Source organism: Saccoglossus kowalevskii, chromosome 19 (genome assembly GCF_978046115.1).
Source record: "Saccoglossus kowalevskii chromosome 19, keSacKowa6.1, whole genome shotgun sequence".
NCBI lineage: Eukaryota > Metazoa > Hemichordata > Enteropneusta > Harrimaniidae > Saccoglossus > Saccoglossus kowalevskii.
Genome location: NC_140659.1, coordinates 32,477,083 through 32,493,583, shown reverse-complemented (window position 1 = coordinate 32,493,583; position 16,501 = coordinate 32,477,083). Strand labels below are relative to the sequence as shown.

At 32.9% G+C, this 16,501-nt stretch overlaps 1 protein-coding gene across 1 annotated transcript in view; it reads left to right on the top strand.

The window, feature by feature from the left end:
• LOC102802575 (paladin-like) overlaps positions 1 to 16,501 on the top strand; it is an 86,377-nt gene that overhangs the window by 22,489 nt on the left and 47,387 nt on the right. The window contains exons 2-4 of the mRNA XM_006813196.3: positions 10,402 to 10,669; positions 15,491 to 15,670; positions 16,248 to 16,415. Of these exons, the coding sequence (XP_006813259.3) occupies positions 10,409 to 10,669; positions 15,491 to 15,670; positions 16,248 to 16,415 (609 nt within the window). The 5' untranslated portion in view covers positions 10,402 to 10,408. The remainder of the gene's footprint in view (positions 1 to 10,401; positions 10,670 to 15,490; positions 15,671 to 16,247; positions 16,416 to 16,501) is intronic.

The following is a 16,501-nucleotide window of genomic DNA, read 5'->3' as shown; positions in this document are numbered from 1 at the left end:
AAAGAATCATATGTTAGTGTTTGATGAAACTTGATACATACTAGTAGTTGCTCTGAGCTGATGTGCAGATTTGATTAGGTTTTGGTTAAAATCCATGCTTATTAATTACAATTGCATGATAATTAGCTGATTTTTAGCTGTTCCATGATTGTTCCAGTATGAAGAACCACTCATTGGATTTTGAAACTTGGTGCATAGATGCTCTGGAACAATGATTAGTTTTGGGTAGAAATCCGATGCATAATAATTACCTAATATGCATAATGATTTGTCAATTTTCGACTTATCTACTGATATCTCAAGTTCTAATCATCACATTACAATGAAACGTGGTACATAGATATAATAGATCAATGCACAGACATAATAAGTATTGGATTAATATTTGTGCATATTAATTAACTAATTTGTATAATTAGTAAATTTTTAGCTTTTCTGCTGCTGTTTCAAGTACTAATTTTTAAATTTCAACTTGGTACATAGATGCTCCACGACTATTAATTCACAGACCTGATTAGTTTTGGGTTAAAAATCATTGGATATTAATAACCTAATTTGCATATTTATAAGCACATTTTAGGCATTTTCATTTGTTTCTCAAGTACCATTCAACAGATTTTGATGAAACGTGGTACCCCTCCCCCAGATCTTTGCAGTTATATTTTTAAATGCTGTATTTGCTCTAATAGAAGCATGTGTGCTAACTTCATGGCTCCAATATCTTCAGCACACAGGAGTTCTTTCTGAGCTTTCTTTGATTTTGTTCATTCCATCCTGAAACCAGCTGTACATGATGTGAGTATATCAAAGCCAAGTGTGGGTAAAATATTTGTATCACAGCATTGTGGGTAAAATATTTGTATCACAGCATTGTGGGTAAAATATTTGTATCACAGCATTGTGGGTAAAATATTTGTATCACAGCATTGTGGGTGAAATATTTGTATCACAGCATTGTGGGTGAAATATTTGTATCACACCATTGTGGGTAAAATATTTGTATCACAGCATTGTGGGTAAAATATTTGTATCACAGCATTGTGGGTAAAATATTTGTATCACAGCATTGTGGGTGAAATATTTGTATCACACCATTGTGGGTAAAATATTTGTATCACAGCATTGTGGGTAAAATATTTGTATCATAGCATTCTGGGTAAAAAATTTGTATCACAGCATTGTGGGTAAAATATTTGTATCACAGTATTGTGGGTAAAATATTTGTATCACCGCATTGTGGGTAAAATATTTGTATCACAGCATTGTGGGTGAAATATTTGTATCACACCATTGTGGATAAAATATTTGTATCACAGCATTGTGGGTAAAATATTTGTATCATAGCATTCTGGGTAAAAAATTTGTATCACAGCATTGTGGGTAAAATATTTGTATCACAGCATTGTGGGTAAAATATTTGTATCACAGCATTGTGGGTAAAGTATTTGTATCACAGCATTATGGGTAAAACATTTGTATCACAGCATTGTGGGTAAAATATTGTATCACAGCATTGTGGGTAAAATATTTGTATCACAGCATTGTGGGTAAAATATTCATATCACAGCATTGTGGGTAAAATATTTGTTTCACAGCATTGTGGATAAAATATTTGTATCACAGCATTGTGGGTAAAATATTCATATCACAGCATTGTGGGTAAAATATTTGTATCACAGCATTGTGGGTAAAATATTCATATCACAGCATTGTGGGTAAAATATTTGTTTCACAGCATTGTGGGTAAAATATTTGTATCACAGCATTGTGGGTAAAATATTCATATCACAGCATTGTGGGTAAAATATTTGTATCACAGCATTGTGGGTAAAATATTTGTATCACAGCATTGTGAGTAAAATATTTGTATCACAGCATTGTGAGTAAAATATTTGTATCACAGCATTGTTGTTGATGTATCTCATGTGTGTCACATGTCAACTATTCCCCAATTCTCAAGGCAATCATTAAACCTCAACATTTCCATCTCATGAATTTAACAAACTTGGATACTTTTTTAAAAAAACTAAAGAGGAAGTTATAACCGAGAGGAAAGATCAAGTTTGTTGATAAACATTTTAAAAACATACATAAATTATATTGTCTTAATGAATTTCATTGGCAGTTGAATTCAACCAACCAATCAATGAGTACAGCACTATGATGTCATTTGAAAATGTCCCCTTGGCCAATACAGTGAAGGGCTGAGGTCGTTATAAACATTTATAATTATTATCATATGAGTGATGCCGTCCGTGTCAATGTTTTACTTTTTCGAATTCTTCTTGAAAACTACAAGCCTGAATGATTTGATACTTGGTGTTCATTTCATGATGATATCTTCAATTTTGGTGAATATTTTTGTCATTTTCTTGTTAAAAACTGCAAGTCTGATTGCTTTGATATTACATATATAGGTACTACATGTGGACCTCTCTTAGATTTGTTCATTTTGTGATGATATCTTTAATTTTCTAATTTTGATGAATATTTTTGTTATTTTTGGTAAAAGTGATATTTTCGACTTCTTATTGGAAACAGCAAGTCCAATTGATTTCATACTATACATAGTGTTCATTTTCTAATAATATCTTCAGCTCTTTAATTGGAATGTGCATTGCTGACAGCGGAGCTATCTCAGCCAACAGGCTGCTCGTTTATAAATCAAAATTGCTGTTAGAGTTCCAATTGACCATCCAGAAATGATAATGTGACAACATCGTTAGTTCTAATTAATATTAAATGAGTTAGTTCAACATTATTGGCAAGCACTTCATTTTTGGGGTGGTGTTTGCTGCTATATCATCTGAAGGCATGGACACGCATAGTTGAAATAAACAATATTCAGCTCTGTAGCCAATCACTATTAAATATTTGAATTTGAATGAGCAATGTTGATTTGTATTTAAAAATTGGTAAAAATATGTTTATAAACTAAGGTTTAGCTATTTACCTTTCACTGTGTGTTTTTAATTTATGCATGATTTCATTATCAGCAGGGTATCTATACATATTCAATAATAACTTTGGTTGTGAACACATTGATCTTGATAATCTAAAATCTAATTCTGTGATAATCACACTATTCATGGTTGCTTCACTGGCTGCTGTCAATATATTATCATCATTACAATGACTAATCCTTGAAATCAAAAAGACTATAAAAACACTTTTTCTCTGGATTTAGTTGTGTCTCCTTGAAGTAATGGTATCTATTTGTTATATACTGTTAAATACTTTATTTTTTAATTTTCACTGAATATACTTTTTGGGAGTTTTGTTTGGAATTAATTTTCACTGATTTTTGACGAGTTGAATGTAAAATATAGAAAAAAAAGGTAATATTTGCTGGGTGTTATTTTCACTGAATCATTCCTACAGCAAAAATAGCGAAAATCAATTCCAAGCGAAAATTAAGCATTTGGCTAGTTAATTTGGGTACTAGAATTGTTTTTTGCATTACAAAAATTTTGTTTCCATTTTGACTGATTTCCAATGTCGTGTTTTTAAAGTACTTTTTTTTTGTTATTTTTCACTGACGGGATGATTCAGTGAAAATAATATCCAGCAAATATACCTTTTTTTTACTATAGTTTACATTAAACTCATAAAAAAATCAGTGAAAATAAATTGCATACAAAACTGGCAAAAAGTCTCATTGCTCAATTCATTGATTCCTTCTTCCACTGACCTAAATCTAAGGTGCTAACATTTTGCACATTTTTCTGTAATATCTGGAATAATATATGAAAATCAGTTTACAACAACAACTGATACGACAATCATACATAATTTTCTGTTTTGATTAGAGCTCATCATTCACTAGAAACAGTTTGTGTTGCCTTGGTAACCATGACAGCAGCAACAACTAATAGCTCACATGAGAATGAACTGCTTAAAGTGAAACTCATTGGTTGCTATGACAGCAGACGCAATGACTTGAAAAATAAATTATGTTGATCATAAGTGTATGCATATTATTTTTGTTGCATTATCAAACATTTCACATCACTTTTTGCAATGAATAATTTATTACTGATATCGTGGATTCTAAATATTAAATAAAAACGATCCCATGTGTCTACCTCATTTTCAATAGAGAAAAGCAAAGCAATATTCTAACTTGATTAAAGTAACTTTATCACACCCAAAACGACAGCTACAATATTATGAATAACCGTTGCTAAATCAATAATGCCATACTGTATGTTTTATTGCTAGCAAGATGAATCATTCTCAGAAAGATGCTGACTTACATATTCCATACAAAATAACACAATTCTTCTCAAAATCAGTGTGTGAATATTTTGAAGAGTCTTTAAATAAGGAAACTGATATCTTCCATATACATATCTTATAATTTATAGCATACATGCTATCTTACAGTAAGTTTTCTGGTTAGGTCACTAACACACATTGTAATGTAAGCCTTAAATGAATAATAAGTCAAGTCACTATTTGTCACCCTTCACAAAATAAACCTGAATAAATTTGATCATAAATTTAGCCAATAAAATAGTATATCCAAATTAATAAAAAGATTGTGTAAAAGTACATAACATACAGAAAATGTTAAGATAAAATTATGGGATAACATAGATGTGTAGCTCCAGAAACGCTCAGTAATAGTTATGTAAATCTAATTATTGTTCATTGAACATTCTATTCTATTTTTTTCTGAACATGTTGTTTGCATTTCAACACAATCGATTAAATTGTTTGATCAGAATAATGTATGTTTTTCTTTGTATGATTAAAATGAATGATTTGCTGTATTATGGCCACATTCCTACAATGACCAGTAAATCACTCTTACAATCACAAATGCAATCAGTCAAGACTGGTAATTCGAATCAGTGTTTTTTTCATGATTCGTTCAACACCTGATATTAGCACTATATCACACCTGATATTAGCACTATTCTACACCTGATATTAGCACCATATCACACCTGATATTAGCACTATTCTACACCTGATATTAGCACTATAGTACACCTGATATTAGCACCATATCACACCTGATATTAGCACTATTCTACACCTGATATTAGCACTATTCTACACCTGATATTAGCACCATATCACACCTGATATTAGCACTATTCTACACCTGATATTAGCACTATAGTACACCTGATATTAGCACCATATCACACCTGATATTAGCACTATTCTACACCTGATATTAGCACTATAGTACACCTGATATTAGCACCATATCACACCTGATATTAACACCATATCACACCTGATACTAGCACTATTCTACACCTGATATTAGCACTATAGCACACCTGATATTAACACTATTCTACACCTGATATTAGCACCATATCACACCTGATATTAGCACTATTCTACACCTGATATTAGCACTATTCTACACCTGATATTAGCACCATATCACACCTGATACTAGCACTATTCTACACCTGATATTAGCACTATAGCACACCTGATATTAGCACTATAGCACACCTGATATTAGCACTATTCTACACCTGATATTAGCACCATATCACACCTGATATTAGCACTATTATACACCTGATATTAGCACTATTCTACACCTGATATTAGCACTATTGTACACCTGATATTAGCACTATTGTATACCAGATATTAGCACTATTCTACACCTGATATTAGCACCATGGCACACCTGATATTAGCACCATGGCACACCTGATATTAGCACCATGGCACACCTGATATTAGCACCATGGCACACCTGATATTAGCACCATGGCACACCTGATATTAGCACTATTCTACACCTGATATTAGCACTATTGTACACCTGATATTAGCACTATAATACACCTGATATTAGCACTATTGTACACCTGATATTAGCACTACTCTATACCTGATAATAGCACTATTCTACACCTGATATTAGCACTATTCTACACCTGATATTAGCACCATGGCACACCATATATTAGCACTATGGCACACCTGATATTAGCACCATGCACACCTGATATTAGCACTATTCTACACCTGATATTAGCACTATTCTACACCTGATATTAGCACTATTCTACTCCTGATATTAGCAGTATTGTACACCTGATATTAGCACTATAGTACACCTGATATTAGCACTATTCTACACCTGATATTAGCACCATGGCACACCTGATATTAGCACTATTGTACACCTGATATTAGCACTATTGTACACCTGATATTAGCACTATTGTACACCTGATATTAGCACTATTGTACACCTGATATTAGCACTATTGTATACCAGATATTAGCACTATTCTGCACCTGATATTAGCACCATGGCACACCTGATATTAGCACCATGGCACACCTGATATTAGCACTATAGTACACCTGATATTAGCACTATTGTACACCTAATATTAGCACTATTGTACATCTGATATTAGCACTATTCTATACCAGATATTAGCACTATTGCACACCTGATATTAGCACTATTGTACACCTGATATTAGCACTATTCTACACCTGATATTAGCACCATATCACACCTGATACTAGCACTATTCTACACCTGATATTAGCACTATTCTACACGTGATATTAACACTATTGTACACCTGATATTAGCACTATTGTACACCTGATATTAGCACCATGGCACACCTGATATTAGCACTATTGTACACCTGATATTAGCACTATAGTACACCTGGTATTAGCACTATTCTACACCTGATATTAGCACTATTCTACACCTGATATTTTAGCACTATTATACACCTGATATTAGCACTATTCTACACCTGATATTAGCACTATTCTACACCTGATATTTTAGCACTATTCTACACCTGATATTAGCACTATTGTACACCTGATATTAGCACTATAGTACACCAGATATTAGCACTATAGTACACCAGATATTAGCAATATTCTACACCTGATATTAGCACTATAGTACACCAGATATTAGCACTATTGTACACTTGATATTAGCACTATTCTATACCTGATATTAGCACTATAGTACACCAGATATTAGCACTATAGTACACCTGATATTAGCACTATAGTACACCAGATATTAGCACTATTGTACACTTGATATTAGCACTATTCTACACCTGATATTAGCACCATGGCACACCTGATATTAGTACCATGGCACACCTGATATTAGCACTATTCTACACCTGATATTAGCACTATAGTACACCTGATATTAGCACTATTCTACACCTGATATTAGCACTATAGCACACCTGATATTTTAGCACTATTATACACCTGATATTAGCACTATTCTACACCTGATATTAACAATATTCTACACCTGATATTTTAGCACTATTCTACACCTGATATTAGCACTATTGTACACCTGATATTAGCACTATAGTACACCAGATATTAGCACTATTCTACACCTGATATTAGCACTATTGTACACTTGATATTAGCACTATTCTACACCTGATATTAGCACTATAGTACAGCTGATATTAGCACTATAGTACACCTGATATTAGCACTATTCTACACCTGATATTAGCACTATTCTACACCTGATATTAGCACTATTCTACACCTGATATTAGCACCGTGGCACACCTGATATTAGCACTATAGCACACCTGATATTAGCACTATAGTACACCAGATATTAGCACTATTCTACACCTGATATTAGCACTATAGTACACCTGATATTATCACTATAGTACACCTGATATTAGCACTGTAGTACACCTGATATTAGCACCATAGCATACCTTCAAATTTGTGAATCTTATCAATCTTTATCAAATATCTACCAAGTTCAATGCTGGTGTAACTAGCTAGTGCAGTTTCCAAGATATTCTGAGCAAATTTGGCTGAAATAAAACATAGAGATAAGTGGATGGAATAAAGACATTTATACTGCTGATACATGTATGTTTTTTATTAATATTAGTTTCTATCCATACGTTATATAATCTAAATTCTCAATGACCAAAGATTCATATTTTTTTTAAATTTTGTTAGAGCCTGTAGTCAATAGAAAATTATGTCCCTCTGGTGAAAAGAAAAATCATTAACAAAAATTGTAAAAAAAAAAGCAAAATGTTTCAAAAAAATTCTGGCTGAAAAGTCAAGGCACTGAAAGGGTTTACAACAGAATATCTAAAAATACATGTAGACTTATAAACTCATCAATTTTTATCAGCTTTGAAAATAAATTCCGCTATCTGTTTACATGGATACCTGATTTATTGTAATATTTTAATTAAAAATGAAAGTGGGGGTTCTTAGTGTTATCTTCTTAGATAATTAACATATATATCTTTTTTGTCACATTGAATTGCATTGCATTGCATTGAATTACATTATCTATGGGCAATAAACATACAACAACAACAAATAACAAATAAAACAATAAGTAACAAAGAAATATAAAAATGTTAAAAGGTTATATTCATTCATACCTAATGCACAAGTCAATTAATTTATGCACTGCTAAATCAAGGATTATTCATTGATATTTAATTGTAATATATTATTTCACTGAGGGTGGACATCAAGGTTGCCTAAAGTATCCATCATATTTCTGACGACCTGAAAATATTGAAATAAATAACATAATTACGATGCATATTTAAAATCAGTATGATATATTTTACTACTGCTCCAATGACAATATTTCATATTAGATCCAATATTTAAAATACATATTATTACCAGGTTATTGCATGAGGGAATCTCAATTACAATGTGCATGGCATATCTGTGTATGTTAATGAATTTATGGATTGTGTGTGGGTCAACTGATCTTGACATCAACAAAACAGCTTTTTTTAAGGCCACCACATCCTTTCTTAGGAGCTCATAACATTAATATGTATTTGTTCATAGCTATTTCTATTTAAAGATTATAATTGCATTATATTGGGAGACACACGAATTGCACACTGCTATGTTATGAACAGACTCACACAATTTGTGTGTCTTAATTTCTATCCCAAACAATATCATTAGTAATAATGATTACAAAACCATGTTTTGATTTTTCATGTTGAATGATCACCTTATGAAAACGGGGACTTATAATTCGGTCTCCGTCCGTGCGTCCGTCTGTGCATCCGTGCGTCCGTCCAGAGTCATATCTCAGAATCCCTTGGACCGATTCCGTTCATTCTTTGCATGTGTCTAGTACCTTATGTGGGACATATGCACATGCAGTGGTTTAGCGATTCGATTCAAAATGGCTGACTGGCAGCCATCTTGTTTTTTTAAAATGTTGTATTTTGGACATGCTTTGTCAGTTGTCATTCAAACTTAGTACATAGATTATACATGTTAGGATACATGTCCATGATGATTTATTTCACAATTGGATCAAAGATGGTCGACTGGCAGGCATCTTGTTTTTGTTTTTTTATGCGGTATCTTGGACGTGCTCTGTCAGTTTTCATTCAAATTTGGCACATACATGTACTTTATACATGTTAAGATGCATGTCCATGACAATTTGTTTCAAATTCTGGTCAAGGATGGCCGATTGACAGCCATCTGACCTTTTTGGCCTTATTACTATATTTCCACAATTTATGTACCATTTTCATTCGTATTTGGGACATACATCATACATATCAAAGATGGCTGAATAACGGCTGTTTTTATTTTGGCCATATTACTACTAAATGGAACACGTGTTTTGATGTAAATAAACAATCTGTTGTATACGCCACTTGGAACTCAAGTTTCAAGGACACTCTCGCGACAACCCCTCCACTTTAATATGACAAGCACAAAGAGAACTTAACGGGGACTGTGTCATTTTGACTTATGTCATGACTTGTGATTTTTCATGTCATGCCATTCATGGCAAATCTGACTACCAAACAGGCGTATGGCACAGGCCTAAGTGAGCATACTACTTTTTGGTGAATCCGACCCTCTGCATGAGTGTAATTTGGCATATGCTTTGATCCACCTCAATCAGATATGCTAATCACATACAGGTACAAAGAAAACTGGCTTTGTATATTATTAGTCCCTGTTTGAACAAAGTGTGGTATCTTATGCATGCTTTGTCAGTATTTGTTCATATTTGGTACATACATTATACATGTTAGGATACATGTCTATGACGATTTGTTTCACAATCAGATCAAAGATGGCCTACTGGCAGACATTTTCTCCCCTAATTCCAACAGGGACTATGTCATTAACAATGTTATTAAGTGGTCCTTATTGACAGGCGTACAATAGTGTTGAATATAAAAAAACAGTTAACTACGTAGTCCAACAATTTATAAAATATCTTTCTGCTACGTTTGTGTATGTGTGGTTGCTAATTGTCCATGCAGTCACATTTTAGACTAGCATATAGCATATAATCAGCCAGCATGAATTCAATTTTAACCATGTTGAATTTTAAACATCTCACAGAATCACCATGGGGACAGGAGCAAGCACATCAACACCCGCAGGATCTCCTGAACCAGTTGTTTCAAGAAAAATCTCACCAAAAACACAGGAACATAATCAGAAAAACCACTTCAAACAACAGGATAAAGGGAAAAATGTAATTATGAATGAAGTTGCACCAATTATCATCAAAGATAATCTTGAAGAATATCAATGTGCAGCTCCAAGTAAGAAAACAATTGCGAAAGGACGGATTAAAGAAGGAATGCCGGAACATCATCTTGTTCAAGTGAGTGATCTCATCTGCATACAGCTCATCTGCATATAGCTCATCTGCATACAGCTCATCTGCATGTAGCTCATCTGCATACAGCTCATCTGCATGTAGCTCATCTGCATACAGCTCATCTGCATACAGCTCATCTGCATATAGCTAATCTGCATAAAGAGAAACTGCATACAGCTCATCTTATTAGTATTATTATTTGATTTAATCATTAAGTTTGTTTATTTCCCACTGTAGATAAATGGCTCCGTTCAAGTTTTAAAGAGGGCTAAAATAGCTGGAATCTGCAATTCATTATTATTTTCATTGTTTGAAAACTTAATCAATTTTGTGGGAGTATTATCTGTGTATATACACAGATTACTATCTCTGTATTGACATTCTGACAATTTTGAATTCTGATTGACATTCTGACATGCAGGCATTCTGATTGACATTTTAACATGCTTGCATTCTGATTGACATTCTGACATGCTTGCATTCCCATTTACATTTTTACATGCTTGCATTCTGATTGACATTTTTACATGCTTGCATTCTGATTGACAATTTTACATGCTTGCATTCTGATTGACATTCTGACATGCTTGCATTCTGATTGACATTCTGACATTTTTGCATTCTGATTGGCATTCTGACATGCTTGCATTCTGATTTACATCTTTACATGCTTGCATTCTGATTGACATTTTACATGCTTGCATTCTGATTGACATTTTTACATGCTTGCATTCTGATTGACATTCTGACATTCTTGCATTCTGATTGACATTCTGGCATTCTGATTGACATTTTACATGCTTGCATTTTGATTGACATTTTTACATGCTTACATTCTGATTGACATTCTGGCATTCTTGCATTCTGATTGACATTCTGGCATTCTTGCATTCTGATTGACATTTTGGTATTCTTGCATTCTGATTGACATTCTGACAGTCTTGCATTCTGATTGACATTTTGACATTCTTGCATTCTGATTGACATTCTGACAATATTGCATTCTGATTGACATTTTGACATTCTTGCATATTGACATTTTGACATGTTTGCATTCTGATTGACATTTTGACATGTTTGCATTCTGATTGATATACTGACATTCTTGCATTCTGATTGACATTCTGACATTCTTGCATTCTAATTGACATTTTGACATTCTTGCATTCTGATTGACATGTTGACATTCTTGCATTCTGATTGACATTTTGACATTCTTGCATTCTGATTGACATTCTGACATGCTTGCATTCTGATTGACATTTTGACATTCTTGCATTGTGATTGACATTCTGACATGCTTGCATTGTGATTGACATTCTGATGTGCTTGCATTCTGATTGACATTCTGAAATTTTTGAATTCTGATTGACATTTTACATGCTTGCATTCTGATTGACATTCTGACATGCTTGCATTCTGATTGACATTTGTACATGCTTGTATTCTGATTGACATTTTTACATGCTTGCATTCTGATTGACATTCTGACATGCTTGCATTCTGATTGACATTATGACATGCTTGCACTCTGATTGATATTTTTACATGCTTGCATTCTGATTGACATTCTGACATGCTTGCATTCTGATTGACATTATGACATGCTTGCACTCTGACATTCTCTGACATGATTGCATTCTGATTGACATTTTTACATGCTTGCATTCTGATTTACATTCTGACGTGATTGCATTCTGATTGACATTCTGGCATTCTTGCATTCTGATTGACATTCTGACATTCTTGCATTCTGATTGACATTCTGACATGCTTGCATTCTGATTGAAATTCTGGCATGCTTGCATTCTGATTTACATTTGTACATGCTTGCATTCTGATTGACATTCTGACATGCTTGCATTCTGATTTACATTTTTACATGCTTGCATTATGATTTACATTCTGACATGCTTGCATTCTGATTGACATTCTGACAAGCTTGCATTCTGATTCACATTCTAACAGTCTTGCATTCTGATTCACATTTTTACACGCTTGCATTCTGATTTACATTTTTACATGCTTGCATTCTGATTGACATTCTGACATGCTTGCAGTCTGATTTACATTTTTACATGCTTGCATTCTGATTGACATTCTGACATTCTTGCATTCTGATTTACATCCTGACATTCATGCATTCTGATTTACATTTTTACATGCTTGCATTCTGATTTACATTCTGACATGCTTGCATTCTGATTGACATTCTGACATTCTTGCACTCTGATTTACATTCTGACATGCTTGCATTCTGATTGACATTGTGACATTCTTGCACTCTGATTGACATTTTGACATGCTTGCATTCTGATTTACATTCTGACATGCTTGCATTCTGATTTACATTTGTACATGCTTGCATTCTGATTTACATTCTGACATGCTTGCATTCTGATTTACATTCTGACATGCTTGCATTCTGATTTACATTCTGACATGCTTGCATTCTGATTTACATTCTGACATGCATTCTGATTCACATTCTGACATGCTTGCATTCTGATTCACATTCTGACATGCTTGCATTCTGATTGACATTTTTACATTCTTGCATTCTGATTGACATTCTGACATTCTTGCTTTCTGATTGACTTTCTGACATGCTTGCATTCTGATTTACATTTTTACAAGCTTGCATTCTGATTTACATTCTGACATGCTTACATTCTGATTGACATTTGAACATTCATGCATTCTGATTGACATTCTGACATTCTTGCATTCTGATTGACATTCTGACATGCTTGCATTCTGATTGACATTTGTACATGCTTGCATTCTGATTTACATTCTTACATGCTTGCATTCTGATTTACATTTTTACATGCTTGCATTCTGATTTACATTTTTACATGCTTGCATTCTGATTTACATTTTTACATGCTTGCATTCTGATTGACATTCTGACATGCTTGCATTCTGATTGACATTCTTGCACTCTGATTTACATTCTGACATGCTTGCATTCTGATTTACATTTGTACATGCTTGCACTCTGATTTACATTCTGACATGCTTGCCTTCTGATTTACCTTTGTACATGCTTGCATTCTGATTTACATTCTGACATGCTTGCATTCTGATTCACATTTTTACATGCTTGCATTCTGATTGACATTCTGACATGCTTGCATTTTGATTGACATTTTTACATGCTTGCATTCTGATTTACATTCTGACATTCTTGCATTCTGATTGACATTCTGACATGCTTGCATTCTGATTGACATTTTTACATTCTTGCATTCTGATTTACATTCTGACATTCTTGCATTCTGATTGACATCCTGACATTCTTGCATTCTGATTGACATGGCATCGCATGGCAATTCAAGTAGCTGATGTAGTAATGCATTATGGTCTACCAATTCAGTGTGTTTTTTTAAACTAGATTATCATAATGTGAGATAGAAAGGCACAACCATGCATTTCATGATCATCAAGTTCTTCAGTTTTGTTTACAATTGAACCAACTGGCACTTTTTAGTGATATAGCCAAATTAGAAATTTCAACATAACTGAACAGTACAAATAAATTTAATTTAAAATTAAAGTATTTTTTTTTATCTTTATGCACATACTCTCCTGTAATGATACAGGGTCTGTGTCATGTAGGTCATGACTTAATTGTGTTTTTTTAGAAGCAGTACAAATGCAGTATATGAGCAGATTAAATTTAATTCCACTTAATTACACAAATTTTAAGGCTAAATCATAAGTACAATGAGGGGTTAGTATGACCCAAATATAATAAATCAAACAAGAGCCAAGTGTGATGGTATGAGTGATTTTCTCTTCTGGTCCGATAACTGCTTCACAAATTTGAGTCTACGCTTATTAGATTATTAAAAGCAGTCAGCTCTTACTGAGTTATTTCAGTCAATTATGTTGGCTATACATGTATGAGAATATCACGTGACTCACATATCAGTCAATTACAATGTATTCAATTGATGTGACCACCCAGAGAAAATAAACACCATGTGACTTCACATCATTTAGTAATTGGGCATGTGATATAAATCACACACAATTATAAATTGTTCCGAATTCGACCAAACTCTTTGTAGTTATTGAGGCAATTATTGTGGCAGAAATTAGAAAAATAACACTTCTGCCATGCTCATGCATAAAAATAGCCTGCAGTGAATTATAAAATGTTTAAATTATGGATCGTCAAAATTGCTAGTAGGAGAATTATATTTCCCTTTTTGCAAATAAAGGCACGGTTGTGTCATTTAACATGCAGAATATTGAAATGCAAGTGTTTGTCATTTTTATTATTGTTTGCATTAACTGTTGTATAGTTGGCAAACTAACAGGATTGATCAAGTGATCAGTTTGTTGTTACACTGTATTATTATGTTATTATTGTACAAAAAGAATATATACCATAATGTGTAGACTTTGTTATAATTTTATTGCTACAAGTAAATCAAAATCAAGGATCTACATTTCTAGAACTGGATCTCAAACATGCATAGACAGATTTAATTCAAATTTAGTACATTTCATAGGATCTTGATCCATGTGATTTCATTTTACAAATAAGATCTAAATGACTGACTACTGACCATGTTGTTTTAAAGAATTCTGTTCTGGAATCACTGACATGACTTAATTAATTGCTGCCAAACTTCACTCATAGTATGTTAAATGTCGTATGTCAAATATATTGACATGCATTTCTTTTGTTCTGATTCATAATTTTGTCCACTATTGCATTTTACCTTTGTAAATACTTATTTTTTTCAGTTCGCTAAATGTTATTGTTTACACTGCCAAATGTATCAATAAATTGTTTTATTTGCAATACAGGGGAAATATTTCATGGTTAAAGATCATTTCCATGGCATTGATGAATTAAGCACAATTAAAAGATTTTCTACACCTAATTTACATCGAGCGCATGGAGGTTATCCTATCTATGGCATGGGACAACCGACAAAAGAAGGACTACAACAGATTCTTGACATGTTACTTGATGATGGATATTCGGTAAGATCAAATGTACATTTTTAGAAATTATATACACATTTTCATTTATATATATAAAATATACTCTGTTTTTATTAGTTTTTATTTGATTATTTGCTATTTCAGTGTTTGTTTACTCGTGTGTTTTTCTGAATCTTTGTGAATAATTATTGACATGATGTCATGATTATTGACCAAACCATGTGCATTTAATATAAAAAAAAACATTATTATTCAAAAACATGAACTAGCAGTTTTGCTAGAAAAGGACATGGTTTGCATCCAAGAAAATAAGCAAACTAAAATAATTTGAAATTTACAACAAATAAAATTCACAAATAAGAAACAAAAGAACACAAAACAACAGAGAATAGAAAAATGTTGGGAGAAATTATAAAAAACATTGGCAGATAGAAAGATGAATATTCAAATTAGGTTCAATTTTCTGTTGATAAGGTTCACTGAAACTACAAATATTACAATGTTATGTACTGTTTAATGACAGACCCACAGAGTTCTAAAATTGGAATTGGAGTTCTAAATAATGAAGCAGTGATGTCTGTTTTTCTCCAAGTATCTCATTACTTTTCAATTATAGGATATCGTTATTTGCAATGTACGAGAAGAACCAGTTATTTTTATTCAAGATAAAGATGATATAATACCATATACCCCAAGGGAAGCTGATAATCTGGGTGAAAACATATCAACAGAGGGGATAACAGCTCATGAAATAGGAGATCTTGAAATTACAATAAGGAAAGAGGTAAATCATTCCTCAGTATCAAGCTTCCACCCCTACACTTTGTTGACACATATTGTGAGATTTAATTGTGTTGACAAAAAACGTGC